The 27893-nt window shown below is 32.0% G+C and overlaps 2 protein-coding genes across 4 annotated transcripts in view; both read right to left on the reverse strand.

The window, feature by feature from the left end:
* Positions 1-1400: 1400 nt before the first annotated feature.
* Positions 1401-13340, reverse strand: LOC113515439 (aldehyde dehydrogenase, mitochondrial-like). The gene is made up of 11 exons (XM_026899641.3): positions 13200-13340; positions 13017-13121; positions 12013-12280; positions 11018-11134; positions 8927-9114; positions 7986-8088; positions 6056-6240; positions 4831-4995; positions 3169-3326; positions 2728-2802; positions 1401-1629 (listed from the first exon to the last, which is right to left on the reverse strand). The coding sequence occupies exons 1-11, from the start codon at positions 13224-13226 to the stop codon at positions 1560-1562; spliced, it is 1461 nt and encodes a 486-aa protein (XP_026755442.2). The 5' UTR covers positions 13227-13340; the 3' UTR covers positions 1401-1559.
* An 8600-nt stretch (positions 13341-21940) lies between these two features.
* The window catches only part of LOC113515631 (SH3 domain-containing kinase-binding protein 1), a 30158-nt gene continuing 24205 nt past the window's right edge, over positions 21941-27893 (reverse strand). For all 3 annotated transcript variants that reach the window (XM_052893430.1, XM_052893429.1, XM_052893431.1), the window contains 5 exons: positions 27461-27632; positions 27002-27113; positions 26584-26689; positions 25721-26082; positions 21941-25424 (listed from right to left, as the gene is read on the reverse strand). In XM_052893430.1, the coding sequence (XP_052749390.1) occupies positions 25272-25424; positions 25721-26082; positions 26584-26689; positions 27002-27113; positions 27461-27632 (905 nt within the window). In that variant the 3' untranslated portion in view covers positions 21941-25271. The remainder of the gene's footprint in view (positions 25425-25720; positions 26083-26583; positions 26690-27001; positions 27114-27460; positions 27633-27893) is intronic.

The raw sequence follows: 27893 nt of genomic DNA on the forward strand, positions 1-27893 counted from the left end.
TTTAATAAAAAAAAAAAAAAAATTGAATCCAAAATTATAGTACATTGATAACGATATATCTATTATCGTCATAACAAATACTGCATAATTGCTTTTACTAATTATGGATCTGAATAACTGTAGAAAAAATAGATTTAATATTATAAATTTTTTATTTGAACGATTTCTTACATTTTGATTTTTATGATATATTTTTTTTTTGTTTGTTTTATTAACAGCCTTTACCTGTCCACTGCTGAACATAGCGATTAAGGGCGGTTTTGTCAATAGTTATCACGCTTGGCAGGCGGATTTGCAACCGCAGTTTAGCTTTTGTTTATGTTTTATGAGGTATGTTGCTGCCCACCCCTCGACCATTGCTTCCTTAGTCGCCTTTCATGAAAAGGACGGAGTGGCCTATTCTATGCCGGGACCTGGATATGTTTACTAAAAGAAAATGGTTCTATAAAAAGTAATTAATAAATAAAAAGTTGTTCCGAATAATTCAATTTACATACTACGCTTTCATAATTCACCTAAATTCTTTATAAAATTTCTAAAGAGGAAATTGGGTCATCTATTTGATTTGAAACTTGCAAATCACGTTCAACAGTTTTAAGCTGGCGTAAAATATTTCATTATAGATTATTTAGACAACAAAAAGCTAATCAACAAACGCTAATCATAAGTTCTGTTACTGATACTCCAAAAGGAAAGTTTTTTCTGGAAAAAATATAAAAGGTACATTCGACAACATCATAATCTTATCTGTTTTAAGTTTTGTTTGCCTGCCAATCGTAAATTGCCTCAGAGTTTAATAAGTACTTAGCGAAGTTTTTATAGCTTTGTTAAAGCAACCCTTTAGATCTTTTGATACTCATAGTTATAAACTTAGGTGGTTAGACATTTACCTACTGACATAATTGCTTTTAACTAAGTCTGCTAAACTATTCGGTTGAATAACTGTACTGTAAAAGTATTTAATATTATAAATTTTTAATGAAACCTTTGAACTTATTAATATTCTTACATTTTAATACTTTTATGATATATAATATTTATCAAATTCCATAATATTAAACATTATTACTGTAAATAGACGTATTTACAGAAAGGTAGTTTTAATTTTTTTTATGCAAGTTACAATGGAAAAAAACTAACGGCCTACCTGACGGAAAGTGGTAATCATCGCCTATAGTCACGGGCAGTGCCATGTACATAACTGTTTCATCCATGATACCCCCCTCCCATGCTTTACCATTCCTGAGGACCCAGGTGTTATTCCTCTATATTCTGTAATTCAACAACTGCAACGGTAGAAACACGAATGGGACAGAGGTGCCCAAGCAAACAACTTTTGTACAAAGCCTCCCTATGGTTAATAAATTTTAAATTACATGATGTATCAATAAAATACATGATCATATTTAATAGTTTAATAAGAACCATAAAAGTTTCTTCCATTTCCATTTAGATACAAGTCAGTTGAAAGATTATATAAAAAACATAAAATATATATATATAATTTATTATTGATTGTTTTTATATTTCCAAATATAATGAGGTAATCATGGTGGCATTTAAATTTTCTTAGGCAGGTTTATAGTTACACTCTTCACTTCTAAATACGGATCCAAACACTGCGGCCCACTGTATAGATAATAAAAAAAATATGAATATCAGAAAATAATAAATGTTCACGACTAATTCCTTAGGGGGTAATTAGAGGTGTTTTTTTCATAAAAATATAATAGCAACACCGCCTGCGCTATCGCTTTAAGCTAGCAATAGGAGTGGGTACCTAACGTATATAATTATATTAGTTCAATAACAGATATATTAAATATTGAAATGAATATAGGTGTTCAACTGGTATGGGCGAGGCAAGGAATTGTTAATAATAAGGTCCCTATTGCTATCAATATACCTTATCAGGTCGACCTCCACGTGGTTCCCTCTGAAAACCGTCGCTACTAATTTATCGTTTAATTGGTCACGATGGGCTAACTGACCTGCTTTTTCATCCTCACCAATCATCCCTCACTGATGCCCCACCAGTCTATATCGATAGCGCAGGCGGGGTTACTATTCCATTATCATCCATTAAAAAAAACCAGTATAGGCAATATAAAAATAGAATATGACCTTTTATCCGATATGAATGTACAGAGGAACCTAATATGTAGATATCGGAGTGATACCAATATTATAATAGGTAGGACTGAATTTAGATCGTTTGACTAATTATGGCAAATTCACCAGCAATTAATTAAACACCGTGTCATTCAGGGGGGACCATGTAAAGTTCGACCTGTCAGAGTATATTGCTAACAATGGGTTTATATATAGTTTCCGTTACTAACAATCCTCTCCCCACTGTCAGAGGCAATTGTCGACTGTTACCTTTATGTGAATGTAACACAAAACACATTTCGCATAGCTTATTTGAATCCAACATGGCAGGGGTGGAGTGTGCCAACTCACAACGATCAACATTTGTGAACCTGCGTAATTAGTTAAGGTTCAAATAAAGGGATTATTTTAAGTAGATATTCCTTTGTTTTCTTGATCTAATGCACCGCCTACCTATTTCTCTGTTTGCACAATGGTTGACTGGTAGAGAACACCATCCGATATTAAATTCACCAAATGTGCATTGAAGTTTAAATAAATAAATAAATTATTAATCTACAGACCACAAGAACAAAATCGAAGACTTTAGCAATTATATAGTAACGAAAAACTTACTTTTCACGACCAACACCAGAATCTTTGACACCCCCAAATGGAGTATGGGAGCCTATGGTCAGATAAGTGTTTACCCTGATCAAAATAAAGAAATTTGATAAATAAATAAATTATACTTACACAACACAAAAATGGTAAAATAAAATCGTTATCATCATCATCAACCATTATCAGTCCACTGCTGAACATAGGCCTTCCCTATAGATCATAAGGGAACAAATATACCATCTATTTTGTTTTTATTTTTCATAACACAGATTAAATAATAATCTATAAATACCCTTAAATATATATATATATATATATATATATATATATATACATATATTGGTATGCGATTGGAATGCGCAGTATAATATGTAGAGTGTTATTAATCAGGCTAATAGACACTTCTTACATGCTAGTTACGTCGAATTAATTTAAGAATTACATGAGTCTTACCAAACGACGCCAGCTTCGACGTGTTTACTGAACTGTAAAGCCGTGTTAACGTTTGTTGTAAAGATACCAGCGGCAAGGCCAAATGTCGTGTTGTTGGCTCGTTCCAGCACCTCTTCAAGCGTATCAAATTTAAAGATGCTCTGGACCGGCCCGAATATCTAGGTAGAAAAATAAATAATATAAATATCTATCTTGTCACACATGTCTTCGTATTTTTAAGTTGAGCTCACGTAAGAAACCAGACTAAGCCGTTTAATTTTGTGTACATGTTTAATTTTTCGTTACGCAATTATGTAACCAATTCTGAATCAATTTGATATTTTTTTATGCAATATTGTGTTTATATCCATCTAGGGCCTATTATGTAAAGCTACCGTTTTGTTTTACAGAACAAAATACTGCATGTTGCAAAGCATAATTTGCAGACTATAGACAAATCAACATGTCGTCTTCTTGTACTTTTAATCTAAGCTACAAACATAATTATACCAGAATCTAAATTTAAAAAATATGTGAAGTGTCTACAAACCACCTTGTCGTTCATAGCTACATTTGTTTTTAAATAAGATTTAAGATGTTGTATTTTACGGAATAAAATATACTTGTTATTCTGTAGTGCTTTAGAAAACTTTATATAATAAATATTCAAACACCAAACGAACAACCTCAAACTCAGCATCAAACACGACGCGACATTGCTAGGTGGCGCCCTTTTATCTCCTTGAATTAAAATGCAACATGCGCGCTATCATGATTTATCTGTGTCTGCTTAAATTATTCGAATACTATATCTATGTTCATGTGTTGTTTATTTACATAATAATTACTTATTTCTCCTGCATCAGGAAATGCTCTAAATTCTAATAGACTCAGTTTAATAAATGTAGGGGAGTGATATTACAATTTTTAAATAAAAATTAAATGCTGTTAATATTTATATTCGAATTAGATATGTGTGTTTATCATAAAACATATTATTATATTAGTTGTAAAAAATAATCAATAATTTTTTTATTCTTTTTTTTTATACAACTTAGAATGGCAAACAAGCTGGCGGCCTACCTGATTGAAAGTGGTAACCGTCGCCTATAGACATGAGAAGTACCATGGACATAACAGAGTTTACTGTTTCGCCCATGATACCCCTCATGCATTGCCATTCCTGAGGACTCAGGTGTTATTCCTCTGTACCCTGTAAATTCACGCCATATCCCATCCTTCAAACCGAAACACAGCCATGCAAAAACAACTTTACGATTAACTTTACGGTTGAAACACAAATGGGACAGAGGTACACAAGCAAACGACTTTTGTACAAAGTCTCCCTCTGGTAATACCTAATCAATACATTCGCTGAATACAAACATAATTTATATAATTAAACATTAATCTAAATATATTTCTAAGCGCAAAACTTGTGACCAGCTAGACCATTTCGGCATTTCTTTTTTTTTCAAATATATGTTGATGTTTGAGAGAGAAAAATTACAAAAATTGCCCGGAAAAACGTAAAGCCCTCATTTTTCTTTTTTCCCACACAAACTGTTTCTAATAATTTTGAGAGAACGACTTCTGTCGGATCAGCTTATAATAATAAATATAAATGGTATGAAATTATTTTGTTATCACAGATAATAATATAATGATATTAATATAAATCACCTCTTCCCTTGCAATGGTCATATCATCCCTGACATCAGCAAACACAGTAGGTTCGATGTAATAACCCCTATCACCGACACGCCTGCCTCCCGTCAATAATTTTGCACCCTCTTGTTTACCCTTTTCAATATAACCTAAAACTTTCCTCATCGTAACCTCGTCCACCTGGAATGTTAATGAATTCTTTAATTGTGTAGCAGCACATTATGTTTTCTTATTTCTAGCATTAATTTACATTAAAACAAACTAAAAAAAAAGGCATTAAATAGCAAAGATGTATCTTTACTATTATTATAACTGTAATTTAGGTTTGTTACCTCTTGACAGATTTAAAAAAATATCTATATTCTGTATCAAAGATACTTTACGTTTAAAATTATAAGATAAAATATCTTTCTTAACAAACTATTATTATCTCTTCTCACGGGTCTCCATTTCAGACCCTGTAATGCCACGGGTCTTCTCTTAAGAAGTAGATATTACCACACCGGCCATCCAGAGTATAGAGTTTTATTTCAAATTTGCCTTCTCTTACACTGATATATTGCGCTTTGCTCCTAATAGTCCCTTACAGCAAAAGAGGACGATGACACGGTATACAAACTCACACGTCTAGAATAATGCTTCCGACCTTAATTAACTACGGGTAATTCTAGGAAGTTACTAACTATTTCCACAATCTAACTGACTAATCTCTCTTATTTAGATGGGTTCATTAGAGATTACTCAGTTTGATCTAGTCGTTAGGTTTTGGTCACAGTCTATAGCTTCTATTTATACATGTGTAATAATACATTTTGCGATGAGATTAATTTGTATTTTGGCGGACGTTAATTTAATAACTTACGTATCTGTTATTATTATATGTTATAAGTTATAAAATTATAATATAAAACAATTTAGATTTTTTAATTTTTTTTTTATAACACAGGGGCAAACGAGCATGCGGCTCACTTGATGGTAAGTGACTACCGCCGCCCATGATCACCAATGGTATTGCAGATATGTTGCCGGTCATTTAAAAAGAAATATGCTCTTTTCTTGAAGGTTACAATGTTATATCGGTTTGGAAATACTGCTATTGGAAGTTGATTCCAAAGAGTGGTGGTGCGTGGAAGAATGTGCCGTGTGAAAAACGCACGGTGAAAGACTGCCGATTGGTGAAGTTGTGTGAAAAAAATAGTAGTAGAGTCAAATATTTTGTTATTTATTTTTATTAAAATACCTGAGGCCCATGTTGTGTGGTAGGATCGAAGGGATTTCCAATTCTAATTGACTGAGCGTACTTGACTGCCGCCGCGACGAACTTGTCGTAAATATCCGACTGGACGTATAAGCGCGATGCAGCGACACACACTTGTCCTTGCATTGAAAATATTGCCGAAGCAGCACACGGCACAGCCACATTTACTAAATAAAAAGACATATAATGTAAATTATGTACAATAAAGATTTTACAGTACAATACATATTTATCCTAATAAATCATAGGAGGGATGATATAAGAAATGTTAGTACTTATAGTAGTTTTTTTAACAAATGATAGTAGAATTGTAACCACGCATACTCTGTCGATGTACGCTGGCGGGGCATCGTTGAGGAATAATGTGAGAATGAAAGCAGGCCAGTTGGCCTTCGTGACCAATTCGTCAAGAATTCATATGATAGCCCCCAGATGGCCGCGCTTGGGGTCGACCTGGTATATTGCTAGTAATGGGGTCGCTTGACCCTGTTACTAACAATCCCTCCCTTCTAGTGGTTGTAATAATGTTAGTGATTTAATCTAGTTATGTAGCGGCAAGAGATTTAGATAGGTTTTGTATATTTAAGTAGACAATACCTACCCATATGGAAACTATAATACTACTGTTATCCAAACAGGGTGAATTCGAAGTCATTAGTAAAACTAAGACTCTACCCATACTATAAAATATATTAAGACAAAAATGTCGGGAATGAAAAATCCAAAAATGAAAAATAAATTTATCTTCCTATACTGCCTTAACAGATGGGCGTGTCGTATCAGCTGAAAGGCTCAAAATTTTTTATCTTTTCAACCTACTTTAAAAAAAAAGGAAGTTTTCAATTCCGTTGTATTTTTTGTTTGTTACCTCATAACTCCGTCAGTTGTAAACCGATTTATAAAAAATCTTTTTTTATCTGAAAGGATATACTTACAGATTAAACTACTGAACTGATTTTAATAAAATTTCTATGAGACCAATCTGAATATATATCGTTTCAAGTAAAAAAATAAATTTCCAAAATAGTTTATAAATAACAGAGTTATAAAAAATACAACTGAATTGAGAACCTCTTTTTTGTAAGTTGGTTGAAAATAGCTTATGGTAAACTGAACCCTGGGATAATAATTCATCTGAGATTGGATCATTGTATGGCATAGATATAAAATGGATAGATGAATTTATGATGATAACACTCTAAATTCACTGTGATATTGTCACGTTGTTTCACTATATTTTACAGAACACAATATCAAATTAAAATTACTTGTATTTATCACTAATAAAAAACATATTGTAAAGAGGTTTCACAATAACATTACTTATACAAGTCAATTATAATGATAAGTATTGACATTAATATAATGTTCAGAAAAAATGTATAACGATAGGTCAGTATGTAGGTAGTGACCTCGAAGATACCTCTCGAAAGACTAATTATATTTATTGTTGCAAAAAAATTAAGTAGTAACCAAGTTCTAGTAATTTTAATAAGTATATTCTACATGCCAACACACCTGCCAAGCATGGCATCTTTCATCATCATTAAAAACTGATATGATAATGTTGTATATACTTATTTGTAAATACTACCTAGAGACAAATTACCAAACGTTCAAATGCTATTACTATTTCCTCAAATACATAGAAACATCGCGGGAAAGAAACGAGAAAATTGGAAGAAATGAAATGGTTTCTCATCCCGTAACATCCAAATAAAATGATCTCATTTATTATCAATAGCGATAACAATGAACGCGACGAATTCAATTCACAAATTAATAGATTTGTCGCATTTATTGTTATTGCTATTACTAATTGTGAAAATTCACTTTATAAACAATTTGCCCTGTAAATGGCTTATTAATTTAATAAATTGGAGACATAAGAGAGATCAGAAATGAAACTCACGGTCGGCATCGTTCATAATAACGAGTGGGCTTTTACCGCCTAGTTCTAAAGTCACCCTTTTCAAGTTGTTGACTCCTGCCGCTTGTTGAATTAACTTGCCAACCTAATAACAATAATTAAACCAAATACACAATCCAAACACGTGATCACTTAAATAAAGTACAGATACCGTAGAGCATTTTTTATTTAAGTGCGTTATAAAATTTTGTCGCGATAGGTAGATACTGTTGCTTATAATCCGTACTCGCCATTGTTCCTCAGTCTAGTGTCCTAGGAAAACTAGATAAGGGAATCATCGGCAAATTTCACAGTCATTGAATGTTTGTTCCTCAATCACCCTTGAACACTTCAACAGATTTGAACAGAATTTTAATAACAGATAGGATTCATATAGCTAGTTATAATTTGGTTAAAACTTTAATATATATATATATATATATTTCTCGTGAGTGTCGTAAGAAGTGACTAAAGGATATTAACGGTCGAGCGATAAGCGTCCACCTGAAAACATCACCAAACCAAGCAAGCATAGTACAACCCTCCAATTGGGGAGGCCAATATTTCGCAAGGGACAGTTAACGGCTGAATGATGATAATGGTTGTAATTGTTTTTGTTTGCACGCTAAATAATCACAAATTCTCTGAAAATATAAAATCTACAGCATTGGAATCTTACACAGAATAGAGTTTCCATAGGGTATTCAATGAATGTGCATTGAATACCCATTGGCATGTGCATTAATATTGTATTGTATTTAATGTTGTTATACCTATATGTTATAATGCAATATGCTGTTGGTGTTCCTTAAATAAATAAATAAATATTGTAATAGTTCTCGGAAATTACCATGAAAATGGGAGGAAACTGCTTCCGTACAGGAGAAGCCTCGTAATTTCCTGCTTAATATTAAAAAACTTCAATAAGAAAGTAATGTCCATACCTCAATGGATCCTGTGAATGATATTTTAGCAACATCTTTGTGACGTGTGAGCGCTGCTCCGGCCGTCTCCCCGAAACCGGGAACCACGTTGATGACACCCTTAGGAGCACCAGCCTCCGCAAGCAACGCCGCCAGGGCTAAAGTCGTTAATGGGGCCTGTTCTGCAGGCTTTACGACCACCGTGCAACCTTAAAAGATAAAAATAACATAATCCTTATCACACCAATAAACTTATTACAACCACTCTTGAAGTGTATCCATCGTAATATAGAGTAAAATTAAATAAATTAGTTTTTTTCGTTTTAGTCGAGAAAAATAAGCAATAATATATAGGATAATAGAATTTATTTAATCTGAATGAAATATCACTTTGTATCACATAGCTATTATACAATATATTTTAATAAAAATTAATTCACTACACAACATATTTATTGTGTACCTCTATGCAAAACAAAGTTCACGAGTTTAACAAATCTATAAAAATATCCAAGTTATAATGACAAAATAATAAATTACAAAATTTACCCATTTGTAAAAAAAAACTAATTAATACCAAACAACAAATAGACAAAAATATATTTTTATCATTTTATATTTTAGTAATATCGCGACCATGTTTGCTAATTTTTATCCAAGCTTATACTAACTTGGGCGATTAAATAATCAAAATAAATACCAAGCACTCCTTCTAGAACGTTATACAATAACTAAAGTTTTTTATTCATTAGAATATTTAAATTTAATAATGTTATTACATCGATTCTGTGTAGGTCTATACATAGCTACTTAAATAAGATATTCAATGCATGTAATAATATAAAATGCAAATATATAATTGTAACCGTCTTAAGCTAAGATTTTAACTAAATAGAATTGATATGGGCAAAATCAACTAGCAGAAATATTTAGATTCGTGTTAAACTGTTACTTTTCAGACGTGACAAGTACGTTTTACCCGGTTGTAGTAGAGAACAGTTTGTGGTCGTAATCACAAAATAAATGGCGACAATTTTAAATAATCTCATAAAATAAAGAAATCCTAATAATTAAATGTTAACTGCTGTTGACACATTATCTTAAAAGATAAAGTGAGTATTAAGAAAGCAGGATTGTGCCAATCATATTCAAATACTTAACCTTATCCATATAACTCAAGTACAGAATTGTTGAATAAATTGTCTGATGATATCATCAGACATTGAACATGTCAGACATGAATTCAGACATCGTCTACTAGTTATATGTTAAATGCGTAATGTACTGTTTATATTTATATTGGCAACCAAAAGTAGCCTATGCAGAACTGACGTGAATTATACGAGTAATAAAGGATTGATTTGCAGACTATGTTAATTTTATTATGTTATGTCTCAAGTTATGTAGCAGATGACTGTACCTATACATAATGTATAAATCGAAAAAAAAATTTTTTCTAATCACACTAACCTCTGGAACTACCTGTCGGATTTAGAACATTCTTTTTGATTTAATTTAATTTAATTTATACTAAGTATTGTGTATATATTAATAATATATCAAAAGTAAGATATATGTACAAACCTTTGTAAACAGCATTACTCTACGAGTTCTCTTCCAACAAACCCAAAGTGAAAAGGAGCATCAATATCAGGGAGTAGAGCGTTGTACAATATTGTGACAATTTTCAAACAAGAAAAACTAATAAAACTTAGTTTATACATGACTAATTATATTTAATCGTAGATATACATACATACAGAAATAAATAATTATATTTTTATAAGGATAAATGCTCTTTAAGTCTATTCTTAAAAATAGTTGACGATTGACTCTCACGGATAAACATGTGAAGGAAATTCCACAATCTAGCAACATGAACTGTAAAGGAGGAAGGAGCTATAGCGCGTAGACAAGTGAACAGGGATTTTGAGGATAAGAGACTTCGTCGAACGAGAGGATACGCCATTTACATTTGATAGTTTATATTTTAGTTCATTCGCTTGTTCATTTCTGAAGGAAAGTGTCCAAGGCTATTTATCACGAAACGACCACGAGTAAAGTCGCAAAATACAGCTAATTATAGCATATAACAACTCGTAATTTACTTACCAGCGGCAAGAGCTGCAGTGACTTTGTAAACAAATATGACAATCGGACCGTTCCATGGTAAAATAAGACCACAAACTCCGACGGGTTGCTTCAAAGTATAACTAAATACATCGCCATCTGCAATGAAAACATACATTATTATGTTACCTGCACAATATTTCACGGGGAAAATTCTTAGTAATGATAGTTGTCGCATTGCTAGTATTTTATCGATCATTGATTTCTAATGAATTTATTTCATGTGCCGAGTGACATGTCTTCAACCTCATCTATCATTCCTCACTAGTACCCCGCCGGCGTATACCAACAGCGGGAGTATACTTACCACTATGTCAAATTTAACACTACGGAGGGGGGGATCAAGATATATTGCTGCCATTCCCATTGCTAGCAATATATTTTTCAGGTCTATTTCCATGTGGTCCCCCATGTGGAAATCATCGTGCTGAATTCCAGGTGTATTCATAACAATAGGCTAATTGACTTGCCATTCTCACTTATGCCCCGCGAACGTATACCGTTAACGCAGGCGAGTTACCATTCCATTTTTATCGATAAAAAAAAACATAATTATGAGAGTATAAGGTATTTTTATATACAGGATATGTATGTCATAAATTTTTAACTTTGATTCTACATTACTCCAATTTTCAACTCTTTCTCGTCTGTACACGTAGGTAAATTAACCATGATCATGTGATGTAAAATGTTTTTAAATGTGATAACAACTAATAGTGTTTTTTGGAATCTTGCACACATTTGTTCTTCTAGTATTTTCTACAATATAGACCTACCAAAAAATATTAGATTGAATAAACCTACTTTTAAAAAAGTTGTTACCTTTTTAAAAGTAAGTTTATTATAATGCTTACCTTCATTAAAAATACATTTGATATTAAATATTAACATTGTCGATCAGAAGGCCACAACACTCCTATATGCCATACGTCGCAAAATAAATATTTAAAAAGTTATATAAGTATACAAACAATTACCTGCCGGTATGGTATCTCCCTGTATCTTATCGCTCAAACCGCCAATATATCGAATGCATGGTATAACTTTTGCCACAATAAAATTAGAGAAACTGAGCACCATGCCATTGTTATAGCTTTCCAGTTCAGCGAGATACTTGGCATCCCGTTCCACGAGATCTGCGAACCTCTGAAGGATCCGACCTCGTTGTGACGCGTCCATTAAACGCCACTCAGAGTTGCGGTGGAACGCGCGACGGGCTGCCTTCACCGCTTCGTCCACATCAGCCTGAACAAATTTACATACACTTAAGTACATAGCACGTAGCTATCAATAGCATTATATTCATAAAAACATTTTCAGAAACAGATGGGTAAATGTTCTTGTTCAAATATCCATATTAATATAAAATATGTATAATAAAGTGGAAGTTTGACTGTTTGCTTAAACGTGCTAGTCTGTAAAAGATACAGCCAGTTTCATATATTTGCAAACAAATGTCAATGCTATTAATAATAATTTGTAGTTTTAAAGGAGCAAAAAATATTTTTATATGCATTTTGGAATGGCAAACACGATAACGGCGGGGGAGGGGGATCGTTAGTAATAGAAATTAGAACCCCTTTGCTAGCAATATACCCTATCAGGTCGACCTCCACGCGGTTGCCCGTGGAAAACATCATGATTAAATTCTGATAAATTAATCACGATGGTCTTACTAATTTGCCTTCATCCTATTCTATCATACTTTACTGGTGCCCCGCCATTGTGTATCGATAGCACATTTCCTTTTCATATTATTAAAACATACGCTAACGGAATGTAGTAACCGTCATTTACAGAAACAAAAAGGAGCGCCATATATATCACAGATTACATTGCCTACCACCAGCAGTAATTACGTCTCATGCAATTCTATTCACGAAAGAACTACCTGAGATAATAAAAAGGTAAATAATTACGTGAAACTACAATTTGCAAAATTAATTAAAAGAAGCAAATCGACAAAAAATGTTTCATTTACCTTATCTCCTTCAGCCACTTTCGCAATCACGGATTCATCATGAGGATTGTAAGTCTCGAAAGTTTTTCCGCTCTTGGAATCGACCCATTCATTATCTATAAAAATCTAACAGATTTAACGAATAAATATAAAATTATATACAATAAATATAAAATGATACTTTAAAAATATGTAGGTATATACTTTTGTGTATTTAATTTGAGGGGCCATTCTAGAGCACTGATAAACGTTCACTCAACTGCACTTGTTATACCGATATGCCCACGCTACACCAAGTTGTTTGCATTTGACTGCGATGATTATGTGTAAATTATATAATCATTGCAGTAAAATAGGCATAGCCACTATACGTCTAGACAACCGTCTCAAAAGGTTCGACAGCTTAATATGGGAGTACAAATATAGGATCTAAATACACAAATGATTCAAACCTAATTATTAATGGCATACTAGCTGACGGTCCACCTCATGCAAAGAATAACCGACGCCTATAGACGTAGGTACATATATGTTTAAAAAATTCTAGTTTTAACTCAATAATTCAGTTATAATATAATTATTTTCCTATGGTTAGGACATAGGATGTGCAATAATGTACATGTACCTTACATATTCATAAAGAGAAAAGGATTGTTAAAGTTTTAACCGAATTATAACTAGCTACATGTGTCCTATGGTGTATCTGTTTAAAATTCTGCTCAAATCCGTTCAAGTGTTCAAGGTTTTTTAAATATATATATATATATATATATAATCTTAGGAAAATAAGAAAAACCTTCCATTAGACAATACTTTTAGTACCAATATAAAAATATATATTTATTATGCACAGGAAAGTAGGTATACATAATTAAACAAGTATCTATTGATATGCTTAAGCAACTATAAGAACCAGGTAAATCTATATTTACACAACCATAACAATACGACATTTATTGTTGTCTATAGCTAGTATGTTTTTTTTTATGCAACTTAGAATGATATACAAGCAGACAGCCCACCTAATGGAAAGTGGTAACCGTCGTCTAGATATAGTACTTATTTATTGCTGCTAAATATATTTTAATTTTTTAAATATTATAACATCAATTTGGAAGTTCTTTGATTTTGAGTGGATCACTGGTACGCACCTCTTTACATTTCTGTCATTCATGTATGTGTATATGTTTGATTTTGTACAAGTAGTTGCAGACAACCATTTTGCATATTTTGTTTTATAGTAATAGATGGCCAACGTCGTTGGTGACACTAAAATTATTGATATTTAGATACATATGTATATATATTGTTATTGTGTCTACTGTTTGTTGACCTAAATAAAGAGAAAAAAAAGTACCACTTAACGGAATATACTGTGTTGCCCATGATATCTCTCATGCATTGCCATTTCTGAGGTCTAAGGTGTTATACCTTCGTACTCTGTAATTTTACTGTCATTTTACTACTTTTAAAATCAAAACAACTGCTTCACGACAGAAACAAAATTAGACGGCAGAAAGAAAAAACAATAAAAAAAATGTCATGGTAATATATAAATTTTTTGAGCAGTGTTTTATAAATATGAATCAAGATATATTTATACTTATTAAATAAGTATAAGTATATAGTCTTGGCTATTACAGCATTTTTTATTACAAAAATAATCGGATTGACTTACGTAAGTAGGTATATTTGTTGAAAATAATAAGCTCAGTTGGATGAATAATAAAAATGTATGTATTATGTGAAGTTTAGAAGAGAATAGCAAACTGTCATAAATTATTATATTGTTATATTTTTGTATTTAATATTTTGATTATAGAACATTAATAAAAACGACTATAGAGTTTTTACAACATATCCTCCCGTAATCAAAATATATATATATAACAAAAATATTACTTAACAAAAATACAGGTACAAAAATAACAAGATAAAAGGTTACCCAATGCCCATATTCGTCATACATCGTAAATGCTTAACATGACCTAAAGGTTTTGTCAAAACATCCGCTGGTAGTGAATCAGTGGGCATATACCTTAATTCTATAATTTTGTCATTTACTTTTTCTCTAATAAAATGACACTTTACGTCTATATGTTTGGTTCTATTGTGATGAACTGGATTCAACGCAAGTTTCTGGGCACTCTGACTATCAGAAAAAGTGACAACATTTAGAGTTTTACCTGTTATTTCTGCCACAAAACGTTTTAAGAAACAACTTTCCTTAGCAGCTGCTGATAGCGCCATGTATTCGGATTCCGCAGAGGACAATGCGACTGTAGGCTGTTTTCTTGATTCCCAAGAAATAGGGCCTTTTGCGAGTTCGAAGTAGAATCCTGTATATGAGCGACGACTGACAGGACAGTTTGCGAAGTCAGCATCTGAGTAACCACGCAGTATAGAGGAGTCTTCAGTCTTTCTGTACGAAATACCAACATGCTTAGTTGCACTTAAATATCGAAGACATCGCTTAGCAGCATTCCAATGAGATTGACCATTATTGGAGTTAAATTGGCTTAAGTAACTCACTGCGTAAGCTATATCAGGCCTTGTATTTACTGCCAAATACATAAGACAGCCAATTAATGCTTGATAGGAATAGTTAGACTCACCTGTACTAGGTTCCAGTTTTTTTTGAGCAAGGGGTGTTGAAACCGATTTACAGTTTTGCATTTCAAACCTTTTTAACAAACTTTCAATATATGTACTTTGACATATTTTAATAATATTGTCTTGGCAAGATATATTTATGCCTATGAAATAATTAATAATACCAAGATCTTTAAGTGAAAAATAATTTTCTAACTCACATTTGAAGTTGTCAAATGTAACTTCATTTTTATACATAATTAAAAGATCATCAACATATATTGCTATAACCAAGGAGTCTGTATTCGAAATATATTCTGATGGTGTTTGAGTGAATCCAATAGTTGACAAAGTTTGTTTTAACTTTATATTCCAAGCTCTCGGAGCTTGTTTCAAACCATATAAGGCCTTTTTCAATAAACATACCTTATTTTTATCTTCCTTTCTCTGGACAAACCCTTCTGGCTGATCCATATAGACTTCTTCTTCCAAATCACCATATAAAAAGGCAGTGTCTACATCCATATGACGTATTTTGTATCCTTCCTGTACTGCTAGTGCTAACAGCGTTCGCAACGATGAGGAGCGTACAACGGGAGAAAAAGTCGCATAATAGTCTACACCTTCTATTTGTGTAAAACCTTTAGCTACTAAACGAGCTTTATATTTGACTATATTTCCTTCAGCATCTCTTTTCAATTTGTAAACCCACTTAGATGGAATACAAGATGTAAAGCTTGGTTTTTCCACCAATACCCAAGTTTTCCTCTTTAATAAAGCATCATACTCATTATTCATCGCAGTGATCCAGTCATTTTTATCATCTCTCGTAATGGCGTCACGATAAGTCAAAGGATCACCGCACAGCGGATCATCGCTTAGAGTATTATAAGAAAAATAGTTTGGAGGTTTGCGTACTCTTTCAGGGTATCTTCTTCCAGATCTATCATCATTGGAGTTATTTGAAGGATCCGATGACGAAGATGAAGAATTAATTATATTACCTGAATGTACAGTTTCCATTTCTAGATTGCGTACCTCTTCAGTACTAACTGAATTGTCATCTTGTTCCTCAATTGCTATATCACCACCTCCGCCAATTGAAGGAGAAGATAATGAAGCTTCTTCTGAGGATGAGGTCTTTGAAAATAAGTAACTTGTATCACAGTTTACGTCGTCTGCCTTTTCAATTGTTAGTCCTGTAAACTTATCTTCAAAAAAAGTTACATCTCTCGATTTTACTAACTTTCTAGGTGTTTTCGCACTTCGGAAGTAGTAACTTCTAGGATCATCTGAATATCCTATAAAAATATGTTCAGTTGCTTTCATATCTAGCTTAGTTCTTTGGCAAGAAGGAACATGAACTAAAGCTCTGCATCCGAAGACTTTAAGATGAGATAAGTTAGGTTTAGATCCGTACCATATCTCAAAAGGAGTTTTCTTATTAAGAGCACGATGTGGCGACCTATTTTTCAAATAAACACTAGTCGCTACAGCATCTTGCCAATAAGCTTTCGCAAGTGAACCATGAGGCAAAATGCAACGGGCTTTCTCCATAATGCTACGATTGCATCGTTCACTCACTCCATTTTGCTGAGGGCTATAGGGCATCGTAATTTGGTGCTTGATACCATTTGAAGCCAAATAATCAGCAAATTCATTGTTGACGTACTCAGATCCATTATCAGATCGCACTATTTTTATTTTTGAGCCAGTTTCACGTTCAACAAGAGATTGAAAAATAGAAAACTTTGATTTGACTTCTGTCTTAGAAGATATAAAATAAATAAATATAAACCTGGTAAAATCGTCTATAAAAGTAATAAAGTATTTATTACCTTGAAAAGAGGTTGTTTGAAATGGTCCATATAAATCTGTGTGAATTAATTCTAGTACTGACGTAGCTTTCTTACTTTTCAACCGTTTAAAAGGTTTTCTTGCTTGCTTACCCTCCACGCAGGGTATGCATGGTTCCTTGTCAACCTCCTTGTACTCCACTCCAACTGCTAGACCTTTTCTAAGTAGATCCATACCTATGCGACAGAGATGTCCTAATCTCTTATGCCAAATTTTAAAGTTTGAGAGTTCAGAGTGCACATTATAGGCTGAAACATTTTGTGGCAAGTTAATCGAACAATCTAAATTATACATTCCACCACTAAAAGAACCGTGCAAAATAGGGTTATTAGCAAAAGATACATCACAAGATTTATAAAAGTTACAACCATTTTTATCAAAAACAACAGAAAAATCTTTTTCGACAACTTTCTTTACCGAAAGTAAATTACATTTTAAACTAGGAACATAAATAACATTACTTATTTTTGATACTACAGAGTTAGTATTTATTGATACCTCACCAATACCCACAGCTGGCAATTTTTGTCCGTTTGCTACAGTTATGCTTCCACTATCGATAGAACGATAATTTTTGAGCCATTCACCGTGTGAAGTCGAATGTCCCGATGCTCCAGAGTCGATTATCCATTTATCGGAGTTCTGGTTATTTAGGGATGACATAGCCACTTCTGACAAGCAATCTGTTGTATCTTCTATGTTTTGTTCCATTTTTGACATATTTGCCTTTTTTACCTTTTTAATAGGGCAATCAGGGCTCTTATGTCCAGGTTTTCTACATTTAAAACAAATAATCGGTTTCTTCGTCTTCGCTTTTAATTGTGAAGTACGAAATGCTGCAACATCATCATTCTGAGCCACCTTTGACATTTCACTCAATAACTTCCACTTAACCATTTCTAATGTTACTTCGAGATTTGAATGTTCTAGAGCCATTACTAGAGGATCATAACGAGATGTTAGTCCGCCTAATAAAATCGCAGCAAGAGAGCTATCTTCGATTGTTTTGCCAATATCTGCCAAATTCTGGGCAGTTGTCATGACTGCATTAATGTACGACTCAATATCGGTAAAATCTGATAGGGAGTACCTGTACAGCTGTCGCTCCAATGACAATGTTGAAAATAATAAGCTCAGTTGGATGAATAATAAAAATGTATGTATTATGTGAAGTTTAGAAGAGAATAGCAAACTGTCATAAATTATTATATTGTTATATTTTTGTATTTAATATTTTGATTATAGAACATTAATAAAAACGACTATAGAGTTTTTACAACAATATTTCAGTCGAGAAAGCTCGACTAGCTACTAATAATCCCATCTCAAACCATCTAATGGAGTCTGGTGATCCCATTACTAACAAGTCTCCTGAAATTAATAAAGAATAAAAAATTACTACTTTCTTAGATCGAAATCCATGCAGGGATTTCGTCGTAATGAGCTAACCTAATTTCATTCTCACTTAAAAATTCTCTTTAATACTCCGCCAATGTACTGTAAGGATGCACAGAATGACTTAATATTCCATTTTTATTATCCCTAAGAAATATCGCATTACAATATCCGACTAACACTATAAATATACAGATGTTTATATATTTACGAATACGTATATTCAATCACGTTTAAATGGCTAAACGGATTTAAATGAAACTTGTTACACAAACAGGCTGGTTATATCTTAAAACAAAACCAGAGATTTAAAGACTACGTAATATTAAAACTTCGGCATTCATGAAAAACTAGTACTAGATTTTCATTCTCATTTATTTTCAAAAATCCATACACTATTTTTACATTATCGCAACTTCAGGTTTGTGGCATGATATCTCAAGACCTTAGCACTACCTGCATGCGATCCAAATCTAAGACATTATGATGGACTTTTACCGTTTAACTCGTGATAAGGTTGTTGACTCCTGGAACTTGATAAATAACTTTACGTAGCAACAAAAATAATAAACAAAAAACTCCAAACACGTTCTCACATAAATCAAGACAGAGTACTTTAGTGACTAGCCAAGTTATGCTTATCAAAATATTTTGAAATCAGATCACGATATGGGGTTGAGCCTGAAGTCACTTTCTCTATTTAAATACACTATCGGAACTTAGCGCGATGAATTCACGTTGTGATCACGACAGATCTATCGTGTCGTCTTTCTGTGCAAGTTCACAGAAATACTATAAAGGAAAGAATAAAGAAAGACAATGGCTTCAGAACCAACTATTTTTTGTTATGATGTTTATAACATTCGTAGGTATATTTTTTATTGGATAAAAATGGAATAGTAATCACGCCTGGTAGGCAGGCAGGATAGTGAAGGTAGGTGACAATAAAATCGATGATCTTCAGAATGGGTGTCGATCTGACAAGTTAAATTGTAGCAATACGGGTCTAACTAAGTCTCCAACTTCTTGTAAAAACAGTCTTAAAACAAACACGTAACATTAAAATATATCAATTAATCTTAAATTTATTTACAATATTTTATTGAAATAAGATACTTTATTTCTTATGAAACTTCGAATGGATTTGAATTTTATTTCACTTATCACCCATCCACCTCATTTATCAGAGGTCTTCCACACTACCCTATTAATAAGCGCCACGCGACCAGTCTATATTCATTTAACTTTCATCCAATATTTGAGAGCATATACCCTTGGTTTTTCATCAATGAAAGTGCCTATTTCTCTATCTTTTTATATTTAAAATACTTAACAGGCATAAAACGAATCAAACAAAATTAATTATATAATAATTTTAATTTATTATTCTTTATGTTGATTATTCTAAACTGTTAAACCATAGGAATGCATGAAATGGGTAGGTACATTACAGCACATATAAAATAAATTAAGTACTATTAAAAACAAATAGCTCGATTAATAATTCTATATCATACAGTTTTATCTATGGTTTATTATATAAACCTTTTACTTCATGTACTTTCCAACAAGTTCTGTATGTACATTTTTATACTAAGTTTATAATTATTTATATCTATATGTACATACAATAAGAACTTGCAATAAATGCAAATATTGGCTTGTTAAATTTTAAGAGGCCGTTGAAATATCGCGATCTCATGTCACATCTTATAATTTTTCATCACAATCCTTGTATAACTTTATTCCAAAAAAAATATTCAATATTTCTTATACTTTTTAAAAAATAATGTCTTGAATTTTCCGTTGGTGAAAACGTAACTCATTACATTCACATCTATATGTTAATGTTCTGAGTTATCTAACTGCCCATCAACAATTCGAAAAGTAGTTAGGTAAAGAAAGTACACGATAACAATGCAAAAGAAATACTCGAAATAAAAGCAAAACGGTTAATATTCTCTTCAATCGGTTCATGTGATAAGGATAATATAGTAATTATAAAGAAAAATCATATAAATTAACAATAGATCGCAATATTTCAATTTTTAGCAAAAACTCATTTCTTTTAGCAAAATGTCATGATAAATTCACATACTAACACAAGTTGAACAAATGAAATATCTTAATTATGTAAAATGTCAATTAATTCATGAAAAAATTGTGATACTTATAATCCTACTAATTTGATGGAAATTTTTGTCATAAAGAAATAAGTAAAGGGAGTTACGAATATTTTTCACAGTTGATTTATTGAGTTGTTTATGTTTCATATTTATATATGTTTAAGTAAATCAGAATGAACTTAAATATATTTATTGGGAGAATAACCAATACATGTTTTTCATAAATTATCTGCTCGTTGTTACAATAGTGTTAGCACTATTAATTAATTGTATTAGCAACCTTTTTTTTTTTTAAATTAAACTTATTAAACATAGGATATGATTGCGTAATATTAAAGTTTATAAATTAAAAATGCAAATTCAACAACAAAGTATAAGTCAGATTTTTAATCCCGTCAGCAATTATGATATAAATAAGAACTGATCCCAAAAGTTTATCAATTGTAGTATTGTTTCCATATTATTATGATATTATCTTTTATAGCCAACTGAACAAATATTCGTCAGTTAAAAACTTATATTAAAAAGAGCAAGTAGTTTTAATTACCAACATAGTTATTCAGTACAAAAAAAAACCATCTTATTAATAAAAAAAAAACTGAAACAAAACTAGATTTAGCATATTATTTTGTATGTTTAAGCTAAATCATTCATTTAAAATGACACCACATACCAATTACTAAAGGTTTATATTGTTCACGAATTAAGTATATCATAATTAGAACGGTATATTTTATATGGCGAAAACAATTTATTAGATCTACGAGTATGAATCTCAAAGATTGCTTAAATTTATACCTATCTACTAAAGAATTGAACATGTATTATGCCCTTTATAATTGTCGCGTGAACTAGCATGCAAAATAAAGAACGCGCCACTAGCATAAGGAATTTTATACTAAACAAGCAAATCGCAATTCAATCGCTATTTTAAATAATGTCAGTAGAAGTTCCACTTGAAGCCAACTTTATTAAACAAAGTGTGGCAAACAAGCTGATGGCCCATCTGATAGAAAGTGGTAACTGCCGCGTTTAAACATGAACAAAATGGCATAATATTAGTATATAGACATGAAATTTGGTTTCGTCGTATAGGAAGAGGTGAGTAAATTCACCAGACATTATACATTATTATTCATTACATCATTAACTTATTACAGGCACCAGGCAAATAAATCTACCAGTAGACAAGTTATCATTACGATACATGAAAAAAAAACAATTTTTTTTAATGTCATCATCATCATCATCATCATCATCATATATCTGCCGTTATCTGTCCACTGTTGAACATAGACCTACCCATAGACTACCAAAAGAAATGATCTTGAGCCACTTGCATTCCACAAACTCTCTGCAATGCATTTGAAGTCATCACTCTATCTAGTGACGGCTCATGCTACACTACGTTTGCCCCTCAAGAACCTTTCTTCCCCATCGGTTATCGGTCCTTGAGCTATGTTACCGGCCTATCGTCACTTCAGTTTGCTTCGGACTATGTTGGTCACTTTGATTTTTGTGTATAACCTCATTGCGAATTCTGTCCTGCAAAGAAACTCCGAGTATAGCCCTATTCATAGCTTGTTCACTAACTTGAAGCTTTTACCATATAACCAACAGGACAATGTTTCGGTCCCATAAATCATCACCGGCAACATACACTGGTTTACCTTGGTATACCTTGGTCAAACTATGAGGTACGGAGGTACTTTCAAATGAGATGTGGCGTAGTTTTCCAAACGCTACCCAGCAGAGATACATTTGTTGGTTAACTTCTCAGTCGAAGTGGGCTTTTTTAATTTTATTTTAATTTTTTTTAATGTGCAAACAAGAAAAATATTCTTAAAGTCTACAAACTTTAACAACATGAAGTGTTATACAGTTGGGTAGAAATAATGTAACCGTAAAATTCCTTTTGCTTGTGGCGTTTACTTTAATAAACATTTTATGTATTATCAAATTTCATTCGTTGCACAATTTAACATAGCAAATGTCACAGTTACAATTAATATAAATAGAAACGAGAGTTTTAGTAGGAACACCTGATGATTGAAGCACAATGGTATGAATATTCAATTCTCACACTATTTCCTATCCATTTGTACGCATAATGAAATGTTACCTTTAAATCTAACATGAGTATAATATCTAAAGCCCTATCCGCAATGAAAATAAGGAAACAAATAACCAAATATAATATTTAATCTACCAGGACCAAGCCTGTTAGACCACAACCTCAAGGACCAGACAAAGAAAGAGGCTCATTTTAATTATATGTTTTCTTATAATTAGTCACTACGGGATAGGCCGCCAAATAATATTGGTACTATAAATATTATTTATAAAATGAAATTATGCGATTTACTGGAATATAAAAAAAATTATGTCATTTATAATATTAAATTAATACTTATTACAAAGGTTGAAATTTCATGAAAATACTTGTGATTCTACGTTACAAATGTCGGACAATCCACATACAATCTAAGTTAGTGCCAATCGTTTATATTATCAAAACCGATTAGGTACTTCATATTTTTAACTTACAATTTAAGTGGCATGTTACAATAACATTGTGTGACCTTATTTGTGCATAATAAAATTCAAAATGTATAAGTTAGGCAACGTCTATCACATCGTAACCTAAATCTACGAGTTGTGTAGAATAAAATTATTTTTATATCACCATTATATTAATCAGTTCCCCAATAAAACAATAATACACAGCTGCAAAACACATTGGATGGCAAAACACAACCTGATTTCTGGTTATAAAATATTTTGTGAATTCATACATTAGTTATATTTTGGATATATCTTATATTACAAAGGTGGTACTTTGATTCAATAAAAATAAATACAAGAGATATGTATTAAAAAAGGTACAGTGTCATCTAAATAACAATTTAAATAATGTCTGTACAAATATAAAAATATATTAATTGTAGGTAAAATATGGCCTTTGCTCAATAAATATACAAAGGAGGTACTATAGTTACCATACACCCCGCTAAATGAAGCTTTGGTTATATATTAGTTCACTTCCAATAAAATGATTTTACATATATTAATATTGGCATACATTGCTACAATCTTGTGTATATGGAATGTGTTAATCACAATATTCAATGTAATCTAATTTAGACCTTATATTCTTTACATAAAGTACAATTTGTATTCAATATACAAATAATGTGCAATGAAATTAAAATGGCACAAATTTTGTTATCGTACACAATGATTAAACGACGCAAGTCTAACCTACAAAACTTAACCAATTAGGCATTATTTTAGATTTGAGACACATAAAATTTACTGCGCTCTTGCATTCATCAGTATTACATAAAGAGAACAAAATATACAATGACAATATACCGTTGTCATGTTTTTGTACCACAACCTTTAATAGTTTTATCGATATATATATAAACAACTTTAAAGAACATTGAATACTAGTACTTTAAACATTTATACAAAAAAAAAAAGACAAGGTATTACATTGTTAATATTATATAAAAGTTAAATTCCGTATAGCGATCACATTTAAATAATAAAAAAGAGCTTGTCGAGTTACAATTTACATTATTCGAAGTTCAATTTAGTTTTATCTTTTTAATGCAAACTATTTAACTTTATTAAGTTGCCATTACGCACTGATTTTTTGGGGTTATATAGCTGCATTTTGAACTATTGCTGATGCCCTATATCTTGTTAATACGCTTAATTATTTTTTTCCTACCTTATATTAATATAATCTCATGTACGCATTTCATTTACGTTGTGACGAACGAATCTCACGCAATTACAGCACACATTCTAATTACATTGTTTTATAACAATGTATCATCATCTTTTCCCAAATGACATTATATTTTACACTAGTATGGCGCTCGATTAAATATAGAGCTAAAAAATGCAATTAGAAAAAAATTTCCCTCGAAGGTACAATTTACGTCAATTTAAAAACATGACGATCGCGTAAGTACAATAGATTCGAGCGATCCACTCTCGGATCGTCTCCGTAACGAAACGATAAATATATACAGCATAAATTATATGCTAACATTAATGATGCATCACAAAAGTTTATAAAAATTGTATTACAAAATAAAATATATCCGATAAAGCTTTCATTACACAAGCAATGTATAAATATATCTCGATAAAACGGTCAAGAAACTCGAAAATTTCCCGAGGGGTTCTAATAGTTATACATTTTCGCTAACTAGTAATGAACGTAACTCGAAAATTCTCTCCACGTTGTACGGCCACGGCGAATTGACTTGAGTGGCACATGGAATAAAGGCTAAACTTGTGTAACACACTGCGCTAGCTTTTCAATCTCAGCCTGCAAGGCCTGCCGCTTCTCGGTTTCTATCTTCAACTTACTATTGAGTTCGTCGATAGCAGCTTTGAATGTTGTATTCTGATCTTCAATAATCTTCTCCAACTTTGATATCTGAAAAGTGTGTATAAATACTAATTTAAAATTTCGTCTCCACTATATTATTAAAATATTTTCACAAGCAATCTTAAATTATCTTTCTTCATTTCAAGCTTTGGAGCAGAAAAGAGGGAGAGATGTTGGAAAACTAAATCTCTATCCTTAAATATTCCTATTCATTTATCGATTTTCCCTAACTAAATCAATATACACACCTAGAGGGAGTCTGTTGATTAGTACATTTCTCAATGTATACCTAAAACCAACCTTAGATAAACTACATTAAATAGTTTAATAAATTATTTACTTACTCTGGTGTTGAGCTGCGCGACCAACGCATCTGTACCCTCAGGTTTGTCTGTTTTCACCGGTTTGAGCCTCTCTAGAGTTGTCGACACGCTCCTGTCGCCGCTAAACAAACTCGACGGCTTCTCCGACACTTTGTCTTCAAGTTTCTCTATGATTTCGGTTGTATTTGATATTTTCTCGAACATTCCTGTTTTAGTGATTGTGTTGAGTTCACTATGCTTTTCAATGCTACTGGCAGTCTTTTCTAATTTGGCGTTTGGCTTGTCTGCGGGTGGGGTCGGTTCGGTTGTTCGCGCTGTGGCTGAAGGTGGGTGGGGCGCTGGGGGCTTTTTAATCTCATCCAGCATACTTGCTAATGTCCGACCTGGAGAAAAAATGGAAATATTTGATTTAAAATACAAAAATATTTTTTTTAACATTGAACTTCATATTTTTTTTTCTCTCTCTTGTTATCTGCAATCGGAACTTCATATGAAAATTATTATTTATTTGACATAATTATAATTAATATTACAATGCTATGTGAAAGTAAAGGCATGAACTCAGATTTATTTCATTAATATAGATTAGGAATTAAGTAAATGAGTCAAAGTGAAATTATAACTTATATCCAAAATTCTATTTGAATTAATACTAATGCACTGGTTAATTAGTAACCAGTGCATGGTATTTCATAAATTAAAATTACAAACAACTTAATATTACTAATATTTTGCAAATATGGTCGATTTGTGTACTTACATATATATACAATTTGACTTTGTTCAATCAAAATAGTCAATAAGTTACCAACTTTCTTGATTAACCGTAGTGGCGATCTTAAAAGCCACTGTAATCTTTATTTTTAGGTAAATTATATACGCACCTGCGGCGGTTGGCGATTGTACTGTAGGCTTGCTGGCGGGCTCTTCGCGTTCACGAGCTACTGGAGTGACGTCTTTCTTGGAGTCTAATGAATTACGCACTTTTGTCTGAAACAATAATACACTAATTTGATTACCTTACTACTTACTATAGTTATATATATCTACCAGATATTTTTCAAATCAGTATTATCATAACCAATTAACTCTCCACGAAGAGGCAATATCATTATAGTTTACTATTACCACACAGTAAGCTAGGAAAGGATATAATTTTAAATTTTCCTCCTATTGCAAAGTTGTATTGTCTCTCAGTCGTCTCTTTTGACATCCCAAGGAAAAAAACAAGTGTTTATTAAGCAACAGATATATTTTAAATTCTTCACAACATAGAAATAAGATTTTTATTCAATTACTAACCTCTTCAAAACTCTCTAAGACGGACATTCGGCTGCTAATGGATGATGTGCTCTTCGACATTTCCATAGAATGACTTGATGTTCTTTTTTCATCAAGACCAACGTCCAAAATTCTGTAATTGTACATAAAAACGTGTTCATTAAATTTATAAACATTACATACTGTGCAAACTAATACCTAATGTAGTTTAGTTTTTAAAAATTTAACAAGGATGAGTGACGTGATTACAAACAGGCCTGTTTTGTCTACTGTTTTAATATAAAACTGCAGGACAGTTCAATTCAATCTGTAAAATTAACAGGTTTTCTAAAATTAACAACTTGATTTGACAATGTTTGTTTCTTTGATAGATATTATTATTTTATTTATTTATTTTTATATTGTATATTATCTGTTAGATTTATCTTATAATATTTATTTATAAGTTAATAAAATTGTTCTATTGTCTTAGTATTGTACCTGTCAGTGCTGCCGAGCGCGGCGCGCGGCTTGCCGTCGGACCCGAGGCTGGTCTTCTTGGCCTGATTCAGCTTCAACTCCTCCATCCACGGCGCCCTGTGCTTCTCCCACTCACGCGTACGAGGTTTTATTTCTTCCGTCTTCTCAGGCGGAGGCTTTTCAGCTGGCGAGGCTGATGGAATATATTTATATTATTAATTACACAGGCTAGTATTTCATATGTATATGTACCATATATAATTCTATCTATTAATATTTTCACAATAGGCCCTTTACTTGATGATCTGATAATAAGACAGTGACCAACCGCTAATGACCAAAAAATATTTATTTATTCCTAAATAAATTGGACAAGACTACCTTATATATTTTTGTTATATTTGACAATATTAATAATATAATATAGTAAAAGGTTATATTACATAATGTAATA

Source organism: Galleria mellonella, unplaced genomic scaffold, assembly GCF_026898425.1.
Source record: "Galleria mellonella isolate WM207_F2 unplaced genomic scaffold, CSIRO_AGI_GalMel_v1 utg173, whole genome shotgun sequence".
NCBI classification, from domain to species: domain Eukaryota; kingdom Metazoa; phylum Arthropoda; class Insecta; order Lepidoptera; family Pyralidae; genus Galleria; species Galleria mellonella.

Bases quoted from the DNA above. Each gene is read 5' to 3' on its own strand.
- LOC113515439 (XM_026899641.3), bottom strand. From the start codon at position 13,226: ATGGCCCCTCAAATTAAATACACAAAA. The intron at 13,122-13,199 runs GTATATACCTAC...TAAATCTGTTAG, and splicing joins CTCAAATTAAATACACAAAA to ATTTTTATAGATAATGAATG. The intron at 3,327-4,830 runs GTGATTTATATT...TTTTCTACCTAG, and splicing joins TGACCATTGCAAGGGAAGAG to ATATTCGGGCCGGTCCAGAG.